This window comes from Electrona antarctica (genome assembly GCF_951216825.1).
Source record: "Electrona antarctica genome assembly, chromosome: 12".
Classification (NCBI taxonomy): domain Eukaryota; kingdom Metazoa; phylum Chordata; class Actinopteri; order Myctophiformes; family Myctophidae; genus Electrona; species Electrona antarctica.
The window spans coordinates 27,173,329-27,190,900 of NC_136793.1; the positions used below are offsets into that span (position 1 = coordinate 27,173,329).

Sequence of the window (17,572 nt, forward strand, 5' to 3'; positions counted from 1 at the left end):
AGCAGCATGTGTCTCAGATTCCGAGGGAACTCAAAGGATGAGTTACCAAAGTCTGCACTGAAGAGATATACTTTCTAAATGCAGGGCCAACACCAAGATATCAATTGGGTTTTAATCACATAATATTGTAGCATATCCTCTAATCTTTTACAAGATAAATTAAGAAGAGTTCAAATAAGACACATTTTTATTGATCCCCCAGAGGGAAATTCAGGTGTCATAGTAGCAACAGATCTCCTCACTGGTCAACAAAAACACCTTTAAGACCCCAATCTGAGAATCCCATCGGCAAATAACGGGAAAACAACGAGCCCTGTTATGACGGACTCTGTCAAGGCCTTAGTCAACAGTCTGTCTTGAGAGACTATTGAGACCCTAACAGAGGGCATGGTCTACAAGATTCGCTACACCACTAAAGACCTGGACAGAGTCCGTTTGAGCCTTACGTCAGGGTGAGTAAAACGCTCACAAAACACGCAAGGTTTTTTTGTCCATACAGAGTCGCTCCGTTATTGTAGAGTTGCGTCGCTGTTGTGAGTATTTATTATGGGTCTAATGTGCAATCAAGTATTCGTCCACTAGATGGCAGTTATGACAGATGTAGATTGTACAAACTGGAGTGACTACTTTTATTTGAGATGTAGTTATAACTGTATATAGTGACCGAGTTTTATCCATAGGATTTTTCTTTTCACACATTCCATCCTAGGGATCCCAACCGACGACTTCATAGGACGTGTGTAGACGTCCTAGCACATCCTCAATGATACCGGGCGAGAGAAGAATATTCTGAATTCTTTCCTTTTTTTTTTTTTTTTTAGTTCGCCTCTCGGCTACCGTATGCTACAATCTGGGCTCATGTTATCTTACCGTTGACTTAGCTGTTAGCGCGGCAGAAAGAATGCTTCGTCTCTCCTAATCCAGGGCGCTCTCCGTGGTTTTGATCTGACGGATATACTAGCGCTTCATTTCTGCTCCTCATCCGTCTCTCCCTCAAAATATGAACGCTTTTTGGATAATATATCGTATAAATTAAAACGATAGCAATGTAAGCTAGCAATGTAAAGCAAACTTTTTTTCCGGATTGTTTCCGGGTCGTGGGTTTCAGAGTAAAAGCGCCATGTCTTTCCGGCACCCCAGAGCTCCTATTTTGAAGGAATCCCGGCACAGATTGTGCTAATGGCTTTCATGTACTCTTGGCTACATATACTGTAAATATGTTGCGTTCACACGGGGCAGATTAAACTATGAAGTCTACCATTTCATTGTCAAAGGAAGCCAGACTAGTTCATTACTAGTGGATGATAATCTGCAACGGAAAACACGGTTTGTTGGTCGCGTCTGTAAACGGCAAAATTGTCACCAATTGGAAGCATAGGATTAGGAGACGATAAATTATACACAACTGTCAGCGCTTGCCTTGTACACAAGCTGTTCTCCGCCGTAATGTCTGAGTTCTTGTCTGAATGCCAGGGCTGGGACTGGGTAAAAAGAATCATCCCTGACATATTTGGCCCAAAAACATATATTAAAAGGTGTAGGGCAACGGAAATGGTGGACATTTTATTTTGAAGTTTTAGCTTCAAACGCTGGCTCTGAAGTTTCTGAACCAATCAGAGCGTCACATCAACTCCAGGCTATGGGGTCTCAAAGTCTGTGACTTCCTACACGTGAATTTTGTTTGGCATCCATTGTTAGGTATGCCCATATGATGACCACGGATATGGTCAAAGTGTGAAAAACGATGATGTCATGTTGTCCTGTTGAACTTTCAATGTGATATATCCAAGGCCCCAGTGAGGCTCTCCAATGTTGAAGCACACGGCCCAAGTGGTAAGAGGAGGGATTGCAGGCGGACCCGTGGAGTTATGACGAGGAAACCCCATGCAGCTGGGCTTTAACGTTGAGCGCGTTTGCACTTCCGCATTTTGTCAAATCGAAAAAATGCGGAAATAGACTTCCACTGAAACAAATAGCGGGAGGGCGGGGCTATCGCTCCAGTTCAGTCTCTATCCTTTTAATACTCTATGGATATATCCATGCCGATCTTGTTTACTCAATGTGGTGGCGATAGTGTCATCCTCTTTCAAGAGGGGTCGAGCAGAGGAGGAAAAGCCTTCTTGCTCTCTGCTGCTCTCTGCTGCCCAGGGGTACTTTTGCTGTCCTCGACGCAACGCAAGCGTGGGGTTGAGATCCGATCACAACCGGACGGAACGCAACGGATCACGTAACTGATTCAACCTAGCTCAACCGTCTGCACACCTAGGCTGCTAAGCCAGCCTGACGGCGTGCCGCGGGTTCGACTCCCGATCCCGACGGCCTTTGTCGCGTATCTTCCCCCCCCCCATTTCCTGTCAGTCTACTTTCAACCTATCAATAAAGGCAGAAAAAAGCCAAAACAATATCATTAAAAAAAAGAGCACCTATGGGCGGCTGCAACTCGAAACTGGTTCCCCTACCCCCCTTTTTTCCTTTCCACATTGTACATGTTTTTTTCCCTTTTGGTTTTGTACCTTTTATGAGGGGCGCTAACCCCATGTACAGCTTTGAGTGTTTGTGTAAACACAAACATTGAAGTGCCATTGGTGCCATTGGTCCCCACCAAATTTTATATTCTCCCAATCAGCCCGCACCACAAAAAAAGGTGGTGGTGTTGCACTAATCCATAACGCAAAGTATCCACTCAACCAAAAACCCAATACTAATTTTTCATCATTTGAGTTGTTATTAATGTCCTCATCATTACCCAGTCAAAATGCCCTCCCCTTTTCCATAGCCATCCTATACCGTCCCCCTGGTGCCTACACCCTTTTTCTAGAGGAATTCTCTCAATTTCTATCAGACCTCATAATCCGTGCTGACCATCTGGCCATAATAGGAGATTTTAACATTCATTATAATAACAAATCCAGCCCACTTAATAAAGCCTTTACATCACTTATTGAATCCCTTGATTTTTCCCAAACCGTCACAGAACCCACACACCGAAATGGCAATACCATAGACCTTGTCCTGACCCGTGGAATCAAAATCCAGAATATAACAGTTTCTTCATCTGCCCCATCAGTAACCGACCACTATTTCATCGACTTTACAGCTTTGATCCCCTTACCCTCCATTAACCACTGCCCCTCAAAAAGCCGCTGCATAAACAATACAGTCAAAATAGCACTAGAATCTGCACTGCCAACTGTCATCACTCCTTTCAATAACTATTCTGGATCTCTCGACAATTTCACAAATGGGTTCAATAATGTCCTCCTCAATGCTATAGATTCCATCGCCCCCTTCAAAACTATAAAACGCACATCACAGAATATTTCACCATGGTTCAACAATAATACAAGATCACTCAAACGAACATGTCGAAACCTTGAACAAAAGTGGCGTAAAACTAAGCTTGAGGTATTTCATTTGGCATGGGATGAGTCAGTACACACATATAAACGTGCTCTACAAGAAGCTAAAAACACATACTACTCCACATTAATAGCCAACAACAAAAACAACCCCAGATTCCTTTTTGACACAATCGCCAACCTCACCAAAACCACTCCCCCAGCTCCCCCCCCTTCCATCAATCCACTAGATTTCCTTACATTTTTCAACAACAAAGTGGAGTCAATTAGAGAGCAGACTAAGAGCACTGCTACCGCTTCACCCACAACCGCCTCCCAACCTCCATCTTCCACAGCCACTCATTCCAGCATCACCCTATCACATTTTGATATAATCTCCTATGATAATCTCATTAAACTGGTCTCCACATCAAAATCCACCACCTGCCTACTGGATCCAATCCCCACCAAATTATTTAAAGAGCTGCTTTCTACACTGGGCCCCCCGCTTCTTCATATCATAAATGAGTCCCTAATCAGTGGCACCGTTCCAACAGTTTTCAAAACCGCAATAATCAAACCCCTACTAAAAAAACCTAGTCTAGATCCACACACATTAGCGAACTATAGACCAATATCCAATCTCCCATTTATGTCAAAACTGCTAGAAAAAGTTGTTGCCAGTCAGCTTACAGCCTATCTCAGCAATAACAATCTCTTTGACAATTTTCAGTCCGGTTTCAGATCCCACCACTCCACAGAAACCGCTCTGGTTAAAGTGTCAAATGATCTGCTAATGGCAATGGATGCGGACAGGACCTCTCTCCTGCTGCTCCTCGACCTTAGTGCCGCATTTGATACGGTCGATCACTCAATTCTCCTCGATCGTTTAGAACATCTAATTGGTATCAAAGGTCCTGCACTCGATTGGTTCCGCTCCTACCTCTCACATAGATCTCAGCGTGTGCTCTTCAATAACTCAATGTCCGATTTTTCCAGTGTTAACTACGGTGTCCCACAAGGCTCAGTTCTTGGTCCAATCCTCTTCTGTTTATATATGACACCATTAGGCGACATTTTTAGAAAGTCTGGCATAGAATACCACTGCTATGCAGACGACACCCAAATTTACATCCCCATCACAGCAACTGACCCATCCAACATTCACAAACTTGAAATCTGTCTAGCCGAGGTAAAGAAATGGATGAACAGCTCCTTCCTACTCCTGAACTCTGCCAAATCAGAGATGCTACTAGTCGGTCCAGCCAAGCATACTCATCTGTTCAATAACATAACCCTTAACCTCGATGGCTGCCCAATAACCCACAAACCAACAGTCCGAAATCTAGGAGTCATTTTTGACACATCTCTATCTTTCACACACCACATAAAAAGCATTACAAAATCTGCCTTCTTCCATCTGCGCAACGTTGCTAGAATCCGTCCAATACTCTCACTTCCCGACGCCGAAACCCTGGTCCACGCCTTCATCACCTCAAGAATAGACTACTGCAATGCCCTCTTCTCCGGTTTACCATCAACAGCAACAAATGGCCTCAGATTAGTACAAAACGCAGCAGCTAGAGTACTCACCAGAAAAAAGAAATTTGACCACATCACACCAACACTAATAGAACTTCACTGGCTACCCATACAGGCCAGAGCCGACTTCAAGATACTCCTCCTGACCTATAAAACCCTAAATGGACTCGCACCACCTTACATGTCCAGTTTAATAAATATATACATCCCCCCAAGACCACTACGCTCTCAGGATGCTGGAAAACTCACAGTCACAACACATAATAAAATAACGGTTGGGGGCAGAGCTTTCACACACCGTGCCCCCTGTCTCTGGAACGCTCTCCCTCAGGATGTCAGAAATTCACACTCCCTGGAAATTTTTAAGTCAAGGCTAAAAACACACCTTTTTTCTATACATTACGGTTCCGCTTAGTTTTTAATCAGTATGATTCATACAGCTATGCACATTTTACTATGTTTTACTATGTTTTTATTGCTATTTGTGTTTGATTTGTTTTGTATCAATGCTGTAAAGTGCACTGAGACCCCCTGGGGTGATTTTGTACTATAAATAAAATAAACTGAAACTGAAACTGAAGATGATGTAAGATGAAAAAAGCACCCCTCACTTCACACGGGTGTGATTTTATTAACTGTATATATGATGATTTACTATGTCCAGCTTTTAGTGTATGTGCTAATGCTAACACAAACTTTGTCCTACACAAACATTAAATGCCATTGACAATGAATGGACAATTTTGAGTGTTCGTGTAAACACAAACATTGAAGACGATGGTGAGGACGCAAATTCTGATTGGCCGGAAGGAGATGATTGGTGTAAAATGGTGCATTTATATAAATGGTAAATGGTGCATTTATATAGCGCCTTTATCCAAGGCGCTTTACATAGATTGTGCATTACATTCACCCATTCACACACACATTCATACACCGATTGCGGCGGAAACCATGCAAGGTACCAACCAGCACATCGGGAGCAATTTGGGGTTCAGTGTCTTGCCCAAGGACACTTCGACATGTAGACAGGAGGAGCCGGGATGTATGATGTGTATGATGTGTATGATGTACCATGATAAGATCGCCCCTCACTTCACTTTTTCATAGAAGTGTATATTTGCACGTCTTTAAATGTTCTGATGAATTGAAAATGGAGGACCCTTATGTAAACACATGCTTTTTCTGGTTCAATTATCAAGTAACAGTTTTTGTATTGACCTGTATACTTTCATTTGAAATGTACCTATTCTGCATACTGTGAAATAAAAACTTCAATCAATCAATCATTCAGCAGTAAGAATGAAATATAGGAGGTAGGTACACTGCAGTGAAAGGCAAGAGTAAAAGACCAGAACATAACCATGAAGGGCGCTCGGGTGGCACAGGCCAGGGTAACGTTTTTGCCCATCACCACGGAGACTAGGGGTTTGAAACCTCTGTTCGGGGGAGGGAAGCCGAGCGGAGAGCTTAATCTCTGTCACGGCACTAATAGCGACTAGTAACTACAGGTTACTAGTCAGGGGTCCTTGTTTAGTGGGTGGAACTCGGGACAATAGCTTTAGCATGCGTTATATAGCTCCATGTTAAACTCCTCACTGTAAGGTGAAAAGAAGTGGCCTTGCCATCACACATATCACAGGAGACACATGGTTGTCATGACCAACTGTGGAAGTTGGCAGCAACAAGGGACTGGTATACAAGGAAATGAAGGAATCAGGAATTGGCAATGACTAAATTGGGAGAAAATGAAAAGAGGGGGGAGAAAATGTGACTAAATTTGACTGAGGGACTGCCATTGGATTTTTTTGAATTTTCGTTTTTTCACCAGTTTTGGAGATATGGCTTATAGAGTAATGTCTTGCAGAAAACAGGCTTGAAAGGTTCACTTCTGGGGTCTCTAACATTACACCTAGCTACATGTTTAAGCATTTATTTCATATTTACATGTCGATTTCAGCTCTGACACTTATTTCAGACATGCTCTAGTATGTGAAGAGTCTGCCTGTGCTATAAACTCATTTAAAAAATGAGTTGAAAAGCTGGTGAAAAGCTGGAATTTGCGTGATGGCAGTCTCTCAGTCAAATCTGGTCACAAATGTCAAAAGAACCAAATGCAGACTACTGGCCTGCACTGGATCTCTAAATGAGTGAATGAACACTGAACAGTCTAGCAATGAATCTAACTATATGATAAAAAAATCACACCCGTGTGAACTGAGTGGTGTAAGGTTTTATATAGCATGATCAGCTGTGGTCTGACGTAATGTCTGACGTAATGAAATAAGGTAAGGTATTATGTAGCCTGATCAGCTCTGATCTGACGTAATGAAATCACACCCGGATGTGATTTCACAACTGGCTTTTTCTGTGCAGAGAAAATGACCACGGTTGCTACGGTCATCCAGTTCACCCGGGTGTGATTTAATTACGTCAGAAATTATTTTGAACATAGCAACCATGGTCATTTTTTTCTGCACACAAAAGCCAGTTGTAGGAGTGGTTTACACCACTCAAAAACTATAAAGTCTCTGTCTGTGTGTATACTGTTGTAATCCACGCAACTCGAGAACCATTCGCCCCACCGACTTCAAACACGACACACACGTTCCACACCCCCACAGGGAGTGTAGTGCCTGCTGTCGAGTAGGTTGGACCCACGGTTGTCCAGAAGCGCCCCAAAAGGCCTCTGCCCGGGCTCTGCACTGGGCCCCTGCCAAGATGTATCCATATATGGAGCTGGTCTGTTCTGACATCATTCTGAAGTCTGCATATATAATAGTAGACTCCATATTTGGGCATGCCTGACAAAGAACTCCATATATGGGCATAAAAGGGACACAGACATAATATCTTGGTGGGGCATGCATTTCAAACTTGCATCGTTCCAAGTACAGCAGTGCCCTGCTGTGACTTAAGCCACTAAGTCATGTCTCCCTCACATTCTCCCACTACAGTACTTCTCTCCCCCTCTGTCGTTTTAAATAAACTCTGGATTTTACAGTGCAGGTTCACACAGTGAGACAAATGTCTCCGTCTTGTGCTTTGAGGAACAGTGCGGTGGTGGAGAGAAAGAGAAGAGACAATCGGAGAGTGAATCAAAGAAAACAGTATTCATGTTCTCTCTCTCTCTCCGTTTTTCCATAAAGCTGGTAGTTCTCTACAGGAGCTGGTCTCAGTCCACTGTTTGCTGTAGAAGACAGAAGAGAGACATAGCTTTGGCTGGCTCTGTTGTTATTGCCCTCTTCTGGTCTGTAGGACATTTAGTTTCTGCCGTCCTGCACAAGCCAGATGTCCTGCTGTCCTCTGTCTGTGTGTCTCTCTCTCTCCCTCTTTGGATACTTTCTCACATTCCCCCAGCCAGCCCCCCCCTCCTTCTCCCAGGCTTTTTCTCACCCTGCCTTTCTCTCTGCCTTTCCACCCTCTTTTTGTGGCCTTTCCAAGGTCAACTTTTTTTTACCTCTGAACATTCTCTCATCCTTCTAGATAACTCTCTCCCTCTCTGCATCTGAACTCCCACTCACAACCCCTATGTCTGCACCCCACTGATGCCTTGTTCCGTGTTCACAGCTGACAAAGATACCCTTTCATTGGAGCACGCACGCACGCACGCACGCACGCACGCACGCACGCACGCACGCTCGCTCTGGGATCCAGCACGATGAGGCAGTAAACTGTCACATTCATCTCTCAGACCATGGCTAGTGTAATCACTGTCTTTGATTAGTCCCTAACCTGATACCAGGGCTGGGGCTTTAATAGCAGGGTTTGCCATGGAAAACAGCCTTATTATGAACAACACAAGACAGCAGGACCAGACATGTCTGGTTTTCCTTTTTCTTTTTTTCAAGGACCCCCTGTTTTGATATTGCATCACATGAATCCACAGATCCCTATTTGATACAGTATTTATCTCTTGACCCACAATCCACACTGTAAAATCTGTTATTTTAAAGCAAATGAACGTTTAAGGGTCCATTTGGACACTGAGTTACAGATGAATTTATCTGGGAACCCCTCAAGGACCCCTAGGGGTTTCCTCGACCACATTTTGAGAACCAATGGTGTAATGTAGGTGTGTACTTGGATGAACCGACTGCACAGTTTCATTAAAATGGTCTTCATTGAAATTGAAATGTACTCACAGAACATTTATGCTAATCTACCAGTATACAGAATACAACTTATTTTTCCTGGACAGTAATTATATAGTTAACGTACAGTAGCAGGTACTGTAGATAACTGATGTTGGCTAACTTTTGTATTAAAGTTGCTATATGCAATAATATGTCAAAACTATAATGACATTTCATTTTTTCTTTTCCATTTTGTATTCAGACAACCAGCAATGGGTCCCAAAATGAATAGTTCCTAGAAGCTTTGCCATTGGTCGAACATGTCCCTGCGGAAAATGACACACCACCCCAAACGAACTGGACCAAAAAGAGTAAGTGGACCATGGTCCTACAGTCCTGGTGTGAACATTTCAGTTTTTATCAGTTTTACGTACATTTCATCAACTCTATTTTCGATTCACTTGCATTTTCATCAAGGCTATACCTTTGCATACTGTAAAAGATATCCACAAATCATAGGACAAATGTGTCTAAATCTTTTATCCGTATTTATAGGTTTCTATAAGTGTGTATTTTTGCAAACCTTGAGGGGGTCCCCAGCAATAGTAGTTTATACAGCAATTAATCAGTTTAACAACTTTAACCCTATTTTATACTCTGGCTATTCACAAATAGCCGATACAAGCTCACGATGTGTCACATTGTGAGCTTATCGATCAGCTATTTTTGACAATTTATGAAAAGTCTTGAAAATGTGAAAAATGTGGAATCATTTAGAAACACAAATCTTCTCTTCTGGGGGGTCCCTGTCACAACATCTTTTCAGATGGGGTCCTTAAGTTGACATGAAAATGTACAGCTGCACTACCATACCAGGCCAAGCATTTATCTGCTGATACCTGATAACCACACGAGGCCAGGTCCCAAGAAGGCACTATCTGGACAGTGATAACAGCTTGCCCTCCATGAAATGGAGAAACTATGTTTACAATCCTTTTTCTATTCAGTTAAGGGGTAACCTCTGAAATAAAAAGTAAGTTGAGGAATATTCAAGACTTCTTCTTCAACTGACCAGAATTGAAGTACAGGTACATTGTCATATCCAAAATGTTTAAACAGGCACTGGAACTGAGAATAGAAATGTAAGCAGTAGAAATGTGTGTTCCACCTCCAGTATCACTCATAGTTAGGTAAAGTTAGCTTAAGTTGTGGCAAATCTGCAAAAACAATGCTTACCACTAGCTTTCTTCACAGATGTGTTCATAAAGGTGTCTACAATCACATATACATTTACAACTCCCTTGGGAAACTTTGTGACAGCTGCTGAAAGTTGGCGTACCATTAACAACCAATATAAGGCAAAGAATTCCAAATTTCATTATACTTTAAGTAGCATGTGACATGTCAAACTAGGGGGGTTTCATGATGCTGAATCCATTCCAAGCATGAGTTTTGCACGAAAATACTCCTTGAGCTAAATTCGGCCACAGCCGAATGTGCTGACCTCATCACATTTGTGATGACGGCTATGGGCATATTTAGGCAGCAGGTGGAATCAATCAATCTATTAACGAGCAATTATCTGACATTCAGAGTCAAACTCAAACTCATAAGTTCACAATGCATCATGCCGCCCCTCGTTGTGAGCTTTAAGATCTGCAAATATCATGCTTATGTATACACTACTTCTGGCAGAAGAGGATATATGAGAATATTAGTAGGCCTATGTAAAATCATTAAAATTGTAATGATTTGTAATGAAAAGAAAGAAAAACAGCAGCTACAGTTGATTATGCCCATGACTACTGAATGATTATGCCACAATGCCACATTGTATAATATAATATAGCCTACACTACTACACGCAGCTTTCTCTGGGTGTCCGGTACCGCTCTCATCTGGACTACATGCATAATTAACATAATAATGTTAATTCATTAATTATAATGTGTGTCAAAACTTTAATCCCGTTTTCAAACTTGAACGGTTAACAGCCCGAGCCATTCTTGTGTGGAAGGCCTCTTAGGTGACCTTCACACCAGAAAGCTTTACTGCGATTAAAACGAATCCTGCTACACATTGTCGGAAAGTGCGCTTCGTTTGGCAGGTGTGAAGCATCATTCGAATCCTAATGCACATCAAAGAACCGCATACTACTTCGACCAAAAACGGGGGTTTCGCTTTGCTTCCAATCGCACTTGATTACGATTCGGTGCAGGTGGGAATGCAATCCGCAGCAAATAAAGGAAATGAAGCAAACAATGTGGCGGGTGAGGAGCTAAACACAGTTGGAGACGGAGAAGGCATATTTTACGCAACGCAAAGATGTCCCGTTACCGTGGATAGACCATAGAGCTATAAAGGATAGACGTGGTCGAATGAGGAGACTGAAGCCCTGGTCGAAATGAGGACGAGTACATTTATCAATTGCTTAAGGAAACACATAAAAACACTGCAGTGTAGCCTACAGAATATTTTGTCTGTCTGTCTGTGCGTAAACATGGAGTGCTGTCACTGTGTGGGGACTGGGGAGTAGGGACTTTCAAGTTTCATCTCAATAAACATTTTGTGCTGCTGTCTGTTCTCAATGCGCTCAGCGCTGTGCCTCCATGCCCAAAAGAACAGTGCGTGCGTATAGTGAGAGAGAGAGAGAGAGAGAGTGAGGTCCAGTCCCCGACGGCACGACACATGCACGTGTGACGTTATAATTTTAACACCATAGATTTCACTGTGTAGGCTATAGTTTATGAATTGAACACATTGATAAGGTCCCTGTTGTTTCCAATTGCTGCGGTTATACAGCGCAGTGTGAAGGCAAACCGCAGCAAATTAAATATGCAAGAATCCCAACTTCTCCGCCCATTCGCATCGAGTTTACCGAAGTATTAAGTGAGAATGTGACCTTAGATAAGCTAACACATGATTCCCATCTGTTCTACGACACCCTGGCCATTGCTCAGTGTCCTAAACTCTTCCACCTCCTGGCTCCCAAGCTGAGGAATGACCTCCACTCCCTCTGACCAAGATGGCACCAAGTACGGCTGCTCCATTTTGCGTTCCCCTTGAACCCTCAGTCAGGAATGCAGACTCACACCCAGTTTTCCTCCTCTTCAGACTCCATCTAACCGCCTAGTACTCTTCATTCCTTCTATCACTAATAGATGCTAATTAATTATACTATACAGATGACCGTTATGCTGATTCACATATTTTAGATAGACACCATATACTGTTGCTTGTCCACAAATGCTATGAATGTTATTTAGATAGCATGTTGTGTAGACAGATGCTATGTTTGATGTTTACCTGTTTCCTAATTCCTTTCTAGTACTTATTTTTATTTGTACTCTATTTACCGTTTGGTTGACTGAGGTTCCAATTACTCTGACCTTGCACTGGAAGTCGCTCTGGAAAAATGTCAACATTTGAATTGTAAATTGTGTGCGTTTGCTTGTGTGAGCATGCAGAATGTGTTTTTGTACCTTATGTGAATAGTGAGGATCAACGATCCTGGCCAGCCCAAAGTCTCCAATCTTGAGCAGCAGTTGGTCTGTATTGATGAAGATGTTAGCTGGCTTTAGGTCTCTGTGCAGAACATTTGCAGAGTGGATGAACTTCAGTCCTCGCAGCAGTTGGTAGAATAGTAATGTAGCATGACCTGTCAACAGTGGTAATACGATCAAAAACAATGTAGCTAATCATGAGAACCCAAAATAACATTGTATAAGTTCTAAAGTGAATGTCTCCTTCTCTGTTAGCAGCTTGATGGCAGATTTCTTTATTTACTTTTTTTGTGTCAACATAGCGATAGCCAGGGTTCAAATTGTAAAAAGGGGCATTTTAAACTTAAGAACTGTCGTCAAACTCACACAGATTGGCTATTTTCATGTGACACCATTATTGTTTTCAAATTATTTATTTATTTTCACCCCAAATAGGGAAGCGAGATTTAATTAAGTTAACACATACTTTGTATTGAATTGTGATATCAAACATACTGGACAATCTACATTTCCCAAAAGGAAGTGCATGCATTTGTTTGACCAGACGCAGGGATAAAACTCCCCATCCACCGAGCAAATTGAACCCTGGCAAGAGCTTTCATATCACTGAATACTGGTCTATTTTACTCCAGTGATTACAGTACATTGACCATGTTCACAAATGACTGCTCTGTGCATATGGTCAATTAAAGAATTTTTAAAAAAAAACTAATTTTAAAAGGAGAATTCCATACTAGAAGGCTTTCTTATCTTTATTTGTAGTCGTTACGTCCCCACCAAAGAGGTCCACGTGTTATTTTGTGCAAAAGTGCGTTATTGGCTATTTCCCCTAATATAAGCCCTCAATGTGGGTTGGGTTTTTGTGCTAATTCGCTTATTTCCATCAAAATAAGTAGTAGCCTAAAGTGTGCCGCTTGGGATACTATTTACATTATGAAGAGAAAGAAATTGAATTTTGAGCGATGGAAATAAGCGAATTAGCACAAGACCCCATAGCCCCATTCAATTCAATGCAATTCAATTCAATTCATTGAGGGCTTATGATAGGGGAAATAGCCAATAATGTGCTTTTGCACAAAATAAAACCTGGACCTCTTTGGTGGGGACGTAACAACTACAAATAAAGGTAAGAAAGCCTTTTAGCATGGAATTCTCCTTTAATGAGGACATAAAACAAACGTATATCCTCTACAACCATTACTTTTACCATCCAGTAATCCAATGAATCACTAAAAACAGTAGAGGGATGAGACAGTTTCAACAGGGATAACCATACTGCACTCAGGACTCCTTTAATTTACCTATACAACTGACATAACAGATGATAAAATTGTATGTAATAATAGATGATTCCTCTCCCTCTTTTCCATATACCTGTGGGTAGAGGTCCTTGTTCCAACAAGTGCGCCAGGTCCGTTTCCATACACTCCTGGACAATGTACAGTGCACTAAGGTGGGTCGGGTCTCGGGGGAGGGGCTTTCCGTACGGCGCCAGGACTTCGTGAACCCGGACGACGTTCTCGTGGTAGAGCCGCTGGGTGATTTTGACCTCCCTCAGGGCATGCTTCATTGAAATGGCATCCTGCATCACCAGCTTTTTGACGGCTACGCGCTGCCCTGTTCGTTGATCAGTCGCCGATAGGACCAGGCCCGTGACACCTGTGCCAAGAGGTCGTAGGTCAGCGAAGCGGCCACCAAGGTCAAAGCCGCGTAGGAAGATCGGAGGGTCTTGTCTGGCCATGGTAGCGTGAGCAGATAGGGTGGAGCCCCTTTGTGGCGATCAATGAAGGATGAAGTGATCCCAAAACGTTCCAGCTTTTTTAACAGCTTCAGGTTTTAGGATTTCAGTGTGACATATTTTTCAAAGAGCACCAGAATTCCAATCAGCAGCTTAATCAGAAGTAAAAACAAAAGGCTGACACATCAAGTTGACCTAGGATTAATTAGGTATCGGTTATACGGTTTTTGAAATGAGGTTGTCTACAAGCAAAGTCTCCACTTCTAGTCTACTTCTCAGCTTCATGCTGTGGGCATGTCTTCACTTTTACTGGGCCCTCTGTCTCACCATAATTGCCCTTTTTCCATTTAGACTTCCAAAAATGTGGAGAAACCAGGTACTCAAGGCTACATTATTAACACATTGTCTAAGACAAGGGGTTCCTCACACACAGGAGATCAAAGGGATTCTCAGAAAGGATCGAAATAAATAAAACTAAGTGGGCAGAATTCAAACATTTGGTTACGTCAGTGATCTTGCATGTGTGGGTTTAGTTAAAGCATCTTCAGCCAAAGAAATTCAACAGCATGAAAGACAACTTTGCTCTTTTTTGTTTTAAACATTGTCCTTTTGATGCCAATGATGATTATGTTTTGGGGATTCGGAGCTTTAACAGGTCACAAGGCCCTTGTTTGTTGGTAGGCTATACGCAAGATTGCTAAATGCACTATCCAGTAGTAGACTTGCAGTTCCTAACTCCATATCTTCTCTTATTGTGGATGATAGTGATCATATTAACAAGCGTATGATTACTACACAGACAGTAACGGGGCTTCGCCAGGGCAGGGGTATCCATAGCAACAGACCTCTGTGTGTTCTGATCCCACCATTACATGTGTAGTAGATACATGGCAGGACAGCAGGAGGACATTCCACTCCACTGGGCTGGCTCTCTCTCTTTCAATCTCCGCTGTAGCTCTCCCTCTCTCGCTTTTGTCCAAAGTCTCTAATCCCTGTTGACCAATCAGAACTCTCAGTGGTCAGGGAGGTGGAGATAACTGACTTAAATTCATGAGAGTGCTGTAGCCCCTCCTCCTCCATTCATTCAGCAATAAATCCTGGATGACATCCACTTTCAGAGAGTTTGTCAAATCCCAGACCTGTGATGTTGAGATAATGTGTGTCTGCGTGGGTGCGCGCACACACATACGCGCGCGCGTGCGTGCGTGCGCGGGAGTGTAATCCCTCAGTAATCTCCTTCCTGTTGCCTTCTCATGGATGTTGGGATTTCAACATGCCCTGTGGTCGCTGTGGAGCAGATACTGCTATGAGCAGCATTACATTGGCATTCACATGCCTGCCACTACCACTGCTGCTGGGGGCAGAGACACACACACACACACACACACACACACACACACACACACACACACACACACACACACACACACACACACACACACACACACACACACACACACACACACACACACACACACACACACACACACACACACACACACACACACACACACACACACACACACACACACACACACACACACACAATGAGCAGGGAAGGAAACTCAAAGATGGGGTCATCTATGGTAGAGACAGACGCAAAGAATAGAAAAGCAATTTACACACAAACAAGGGTTGTGTGTGTGTTGTACATAATGCACTATTTAATGTGTATGTGACATACGGCAGGAAATTATATAACATCAAAGTGCACGCTAATCCCAACCAGCAACATAAATCTGCTCTAATAGAAGGAATAATCACATTACAATATTGGAATGTTCCCTGTGTTGGAGAATAGCTGTCTGGATCACCTCTGGATCAAATGGATGGATTTCATATTACAAGCACAATGATGAGTGTCTGTCTGTGTGTCTGAGACATAGACATAGAGAGAGACGGAAAGAGATATGTATTTTCAAACTAATCTGCCCTTTATTCCATCCAGACCAGTGTACCAGTTGTCCATGCCTGCCAGTGTAAAGTGAGAACGAGAGAGAGAGAGAGAGAGAGAGGAGGAGGAGGAGGTGGTGTGAGAGAGCGAGAGCGAGAGGCAGAGGTACTGTTGACAGTTGTGCGGTTTGCAGCAGCACTGAGCTAACTTTATAAATAATGTATTAACCACTGGATATGGGAGTGCATTCTCCCTGCGTGTGAATTCACTACTTATTATGCAACACGAATACAAACTGTGGGTAACACTTGTTCATAAGGTACCCTTAATTAACGTTTGTTTATGAAATAACCAAATAGCCCAAGGATAAAATCATCACGCATAGGATGTGATTGGATTGGAAATAGATAGGCCAATACGAAAACTCGTTAAATAATGTTGTATGGTAATTATATCAATTATTTGTCTTTTTAAACATTTTAACAAGATACCATTGTAATTAAGATGGGAATAGGCTATATCCACCTGTACAATGCTTATATGCAGCTGCCTTTGTGTGCCAATAACATACGCCCGTGTGGCGGAACAAAAACATTGTGCCGCTATATTAGTCAGATAATAAAGATAGTACATTCAATCGGAAATATCCCTTATATATGTCTAGAGTGCATGGACAGAAACAAAACGGACAGAGAAAGGAGTCTTTGGTCTGCTTATCCTTATCTCTATCTGTTATAGCCTATCGGTCCAACCATTGAGGAGGGGAAAAAAACTACAAAGAGGTAGACTACAGACAGTACAAGATAACAACGAGTAGTAGGCTACTCACCGGAACATATGCCGCAGCCTGCCGTCAGAAAGAGATCTGAATGATAATAGTCCTTGCTTCCATCAGAGTGATCAGATAGTCAACAAACAAAGTAAACGCATCACGTTAGTAATTCATTTCATGATCAGCAGGATAACAATGCTGTGGCGATACACGAGAGAGATAGGTTAGTGAGGAGGACTGTGGGTGAGTCGGTGTGCAGTCTGGGCTGTGTACGCTTCACTCAGTGCTTAACGCTGGAAATCTTTTTTAGCCTATCTGAGATGAAAGAGAGACCAGCGTCTTTCAGATGGGAAACTGCTGCTTGCTTCTATCACCCGGTGAACTGACTGACCGAAGCTTTTACACTGCACCACCACCACGATCGAATGATTTAAGTACCACTCTCTCTCTTCTGTCTGGTCTGGCTATTCCTTCTGAACTATATGGCAGGCAGGCGCCAGTCCCAACTCAACTCTTGTATGTCCCACCCCCTGACCTGACGTCATGTTTCTTAGCATCCCTGACTCCCCGACGATGACCCAACACCTGCAAAGTTACAGTCATTAAGTTCGAAATTTGGAGGTGAGGCTGAGCAGCATGGTTCACCACTCATTGGTCAGTGATTCTCACTTTTATTTTATTTTTGATTTATTTATTTATGTATTTGATT

At 42.6% G+C, this 17,572-nt stretch overlaps 1 protein-coding gene across 4 annotated transcripts in view; it reads right to left on the bottom strand.

Moving 5' to 3' along the window:
• mapk4 (mitogen-activated protein kinase 4) overlaps positions 1-17,572 on the bottom strand; it is a 52,845-nt gene that overhangs the window by 29,025 nt on the left and 6,248 nt on the right. Inside the window, exons 1-4 of one of the 4 annotated variants that reach the window (XM_079515193.1) lie at positions 17,302-17,335; positions 16,921-16,976; positions 13,834-15,548; positions 12,439-12,614 (exon numbers count right to left, since the gene is read on the bottom strand). In XM_079515193.1, the coding sequence (XP_079371319.1) occupies positions 12,439-12,614; positions 13,834-14,200 (543 nt within the window). In that variant the 5' untranslated portion in view covers positions 14,201-15,548; positions 16,921-16,976; positions 17,302-17,335. Of the gene's footprint in view, positions 1-12,438; positions 12,615-13,833; positions 15,552-16,920; positions 17,336-17,572 lie in introns of those variants that run through there. The other 3 variants (XM_079515190.1, XM_079515192.1, XM_079515191.1) reach the window with 3 other exon arrangements.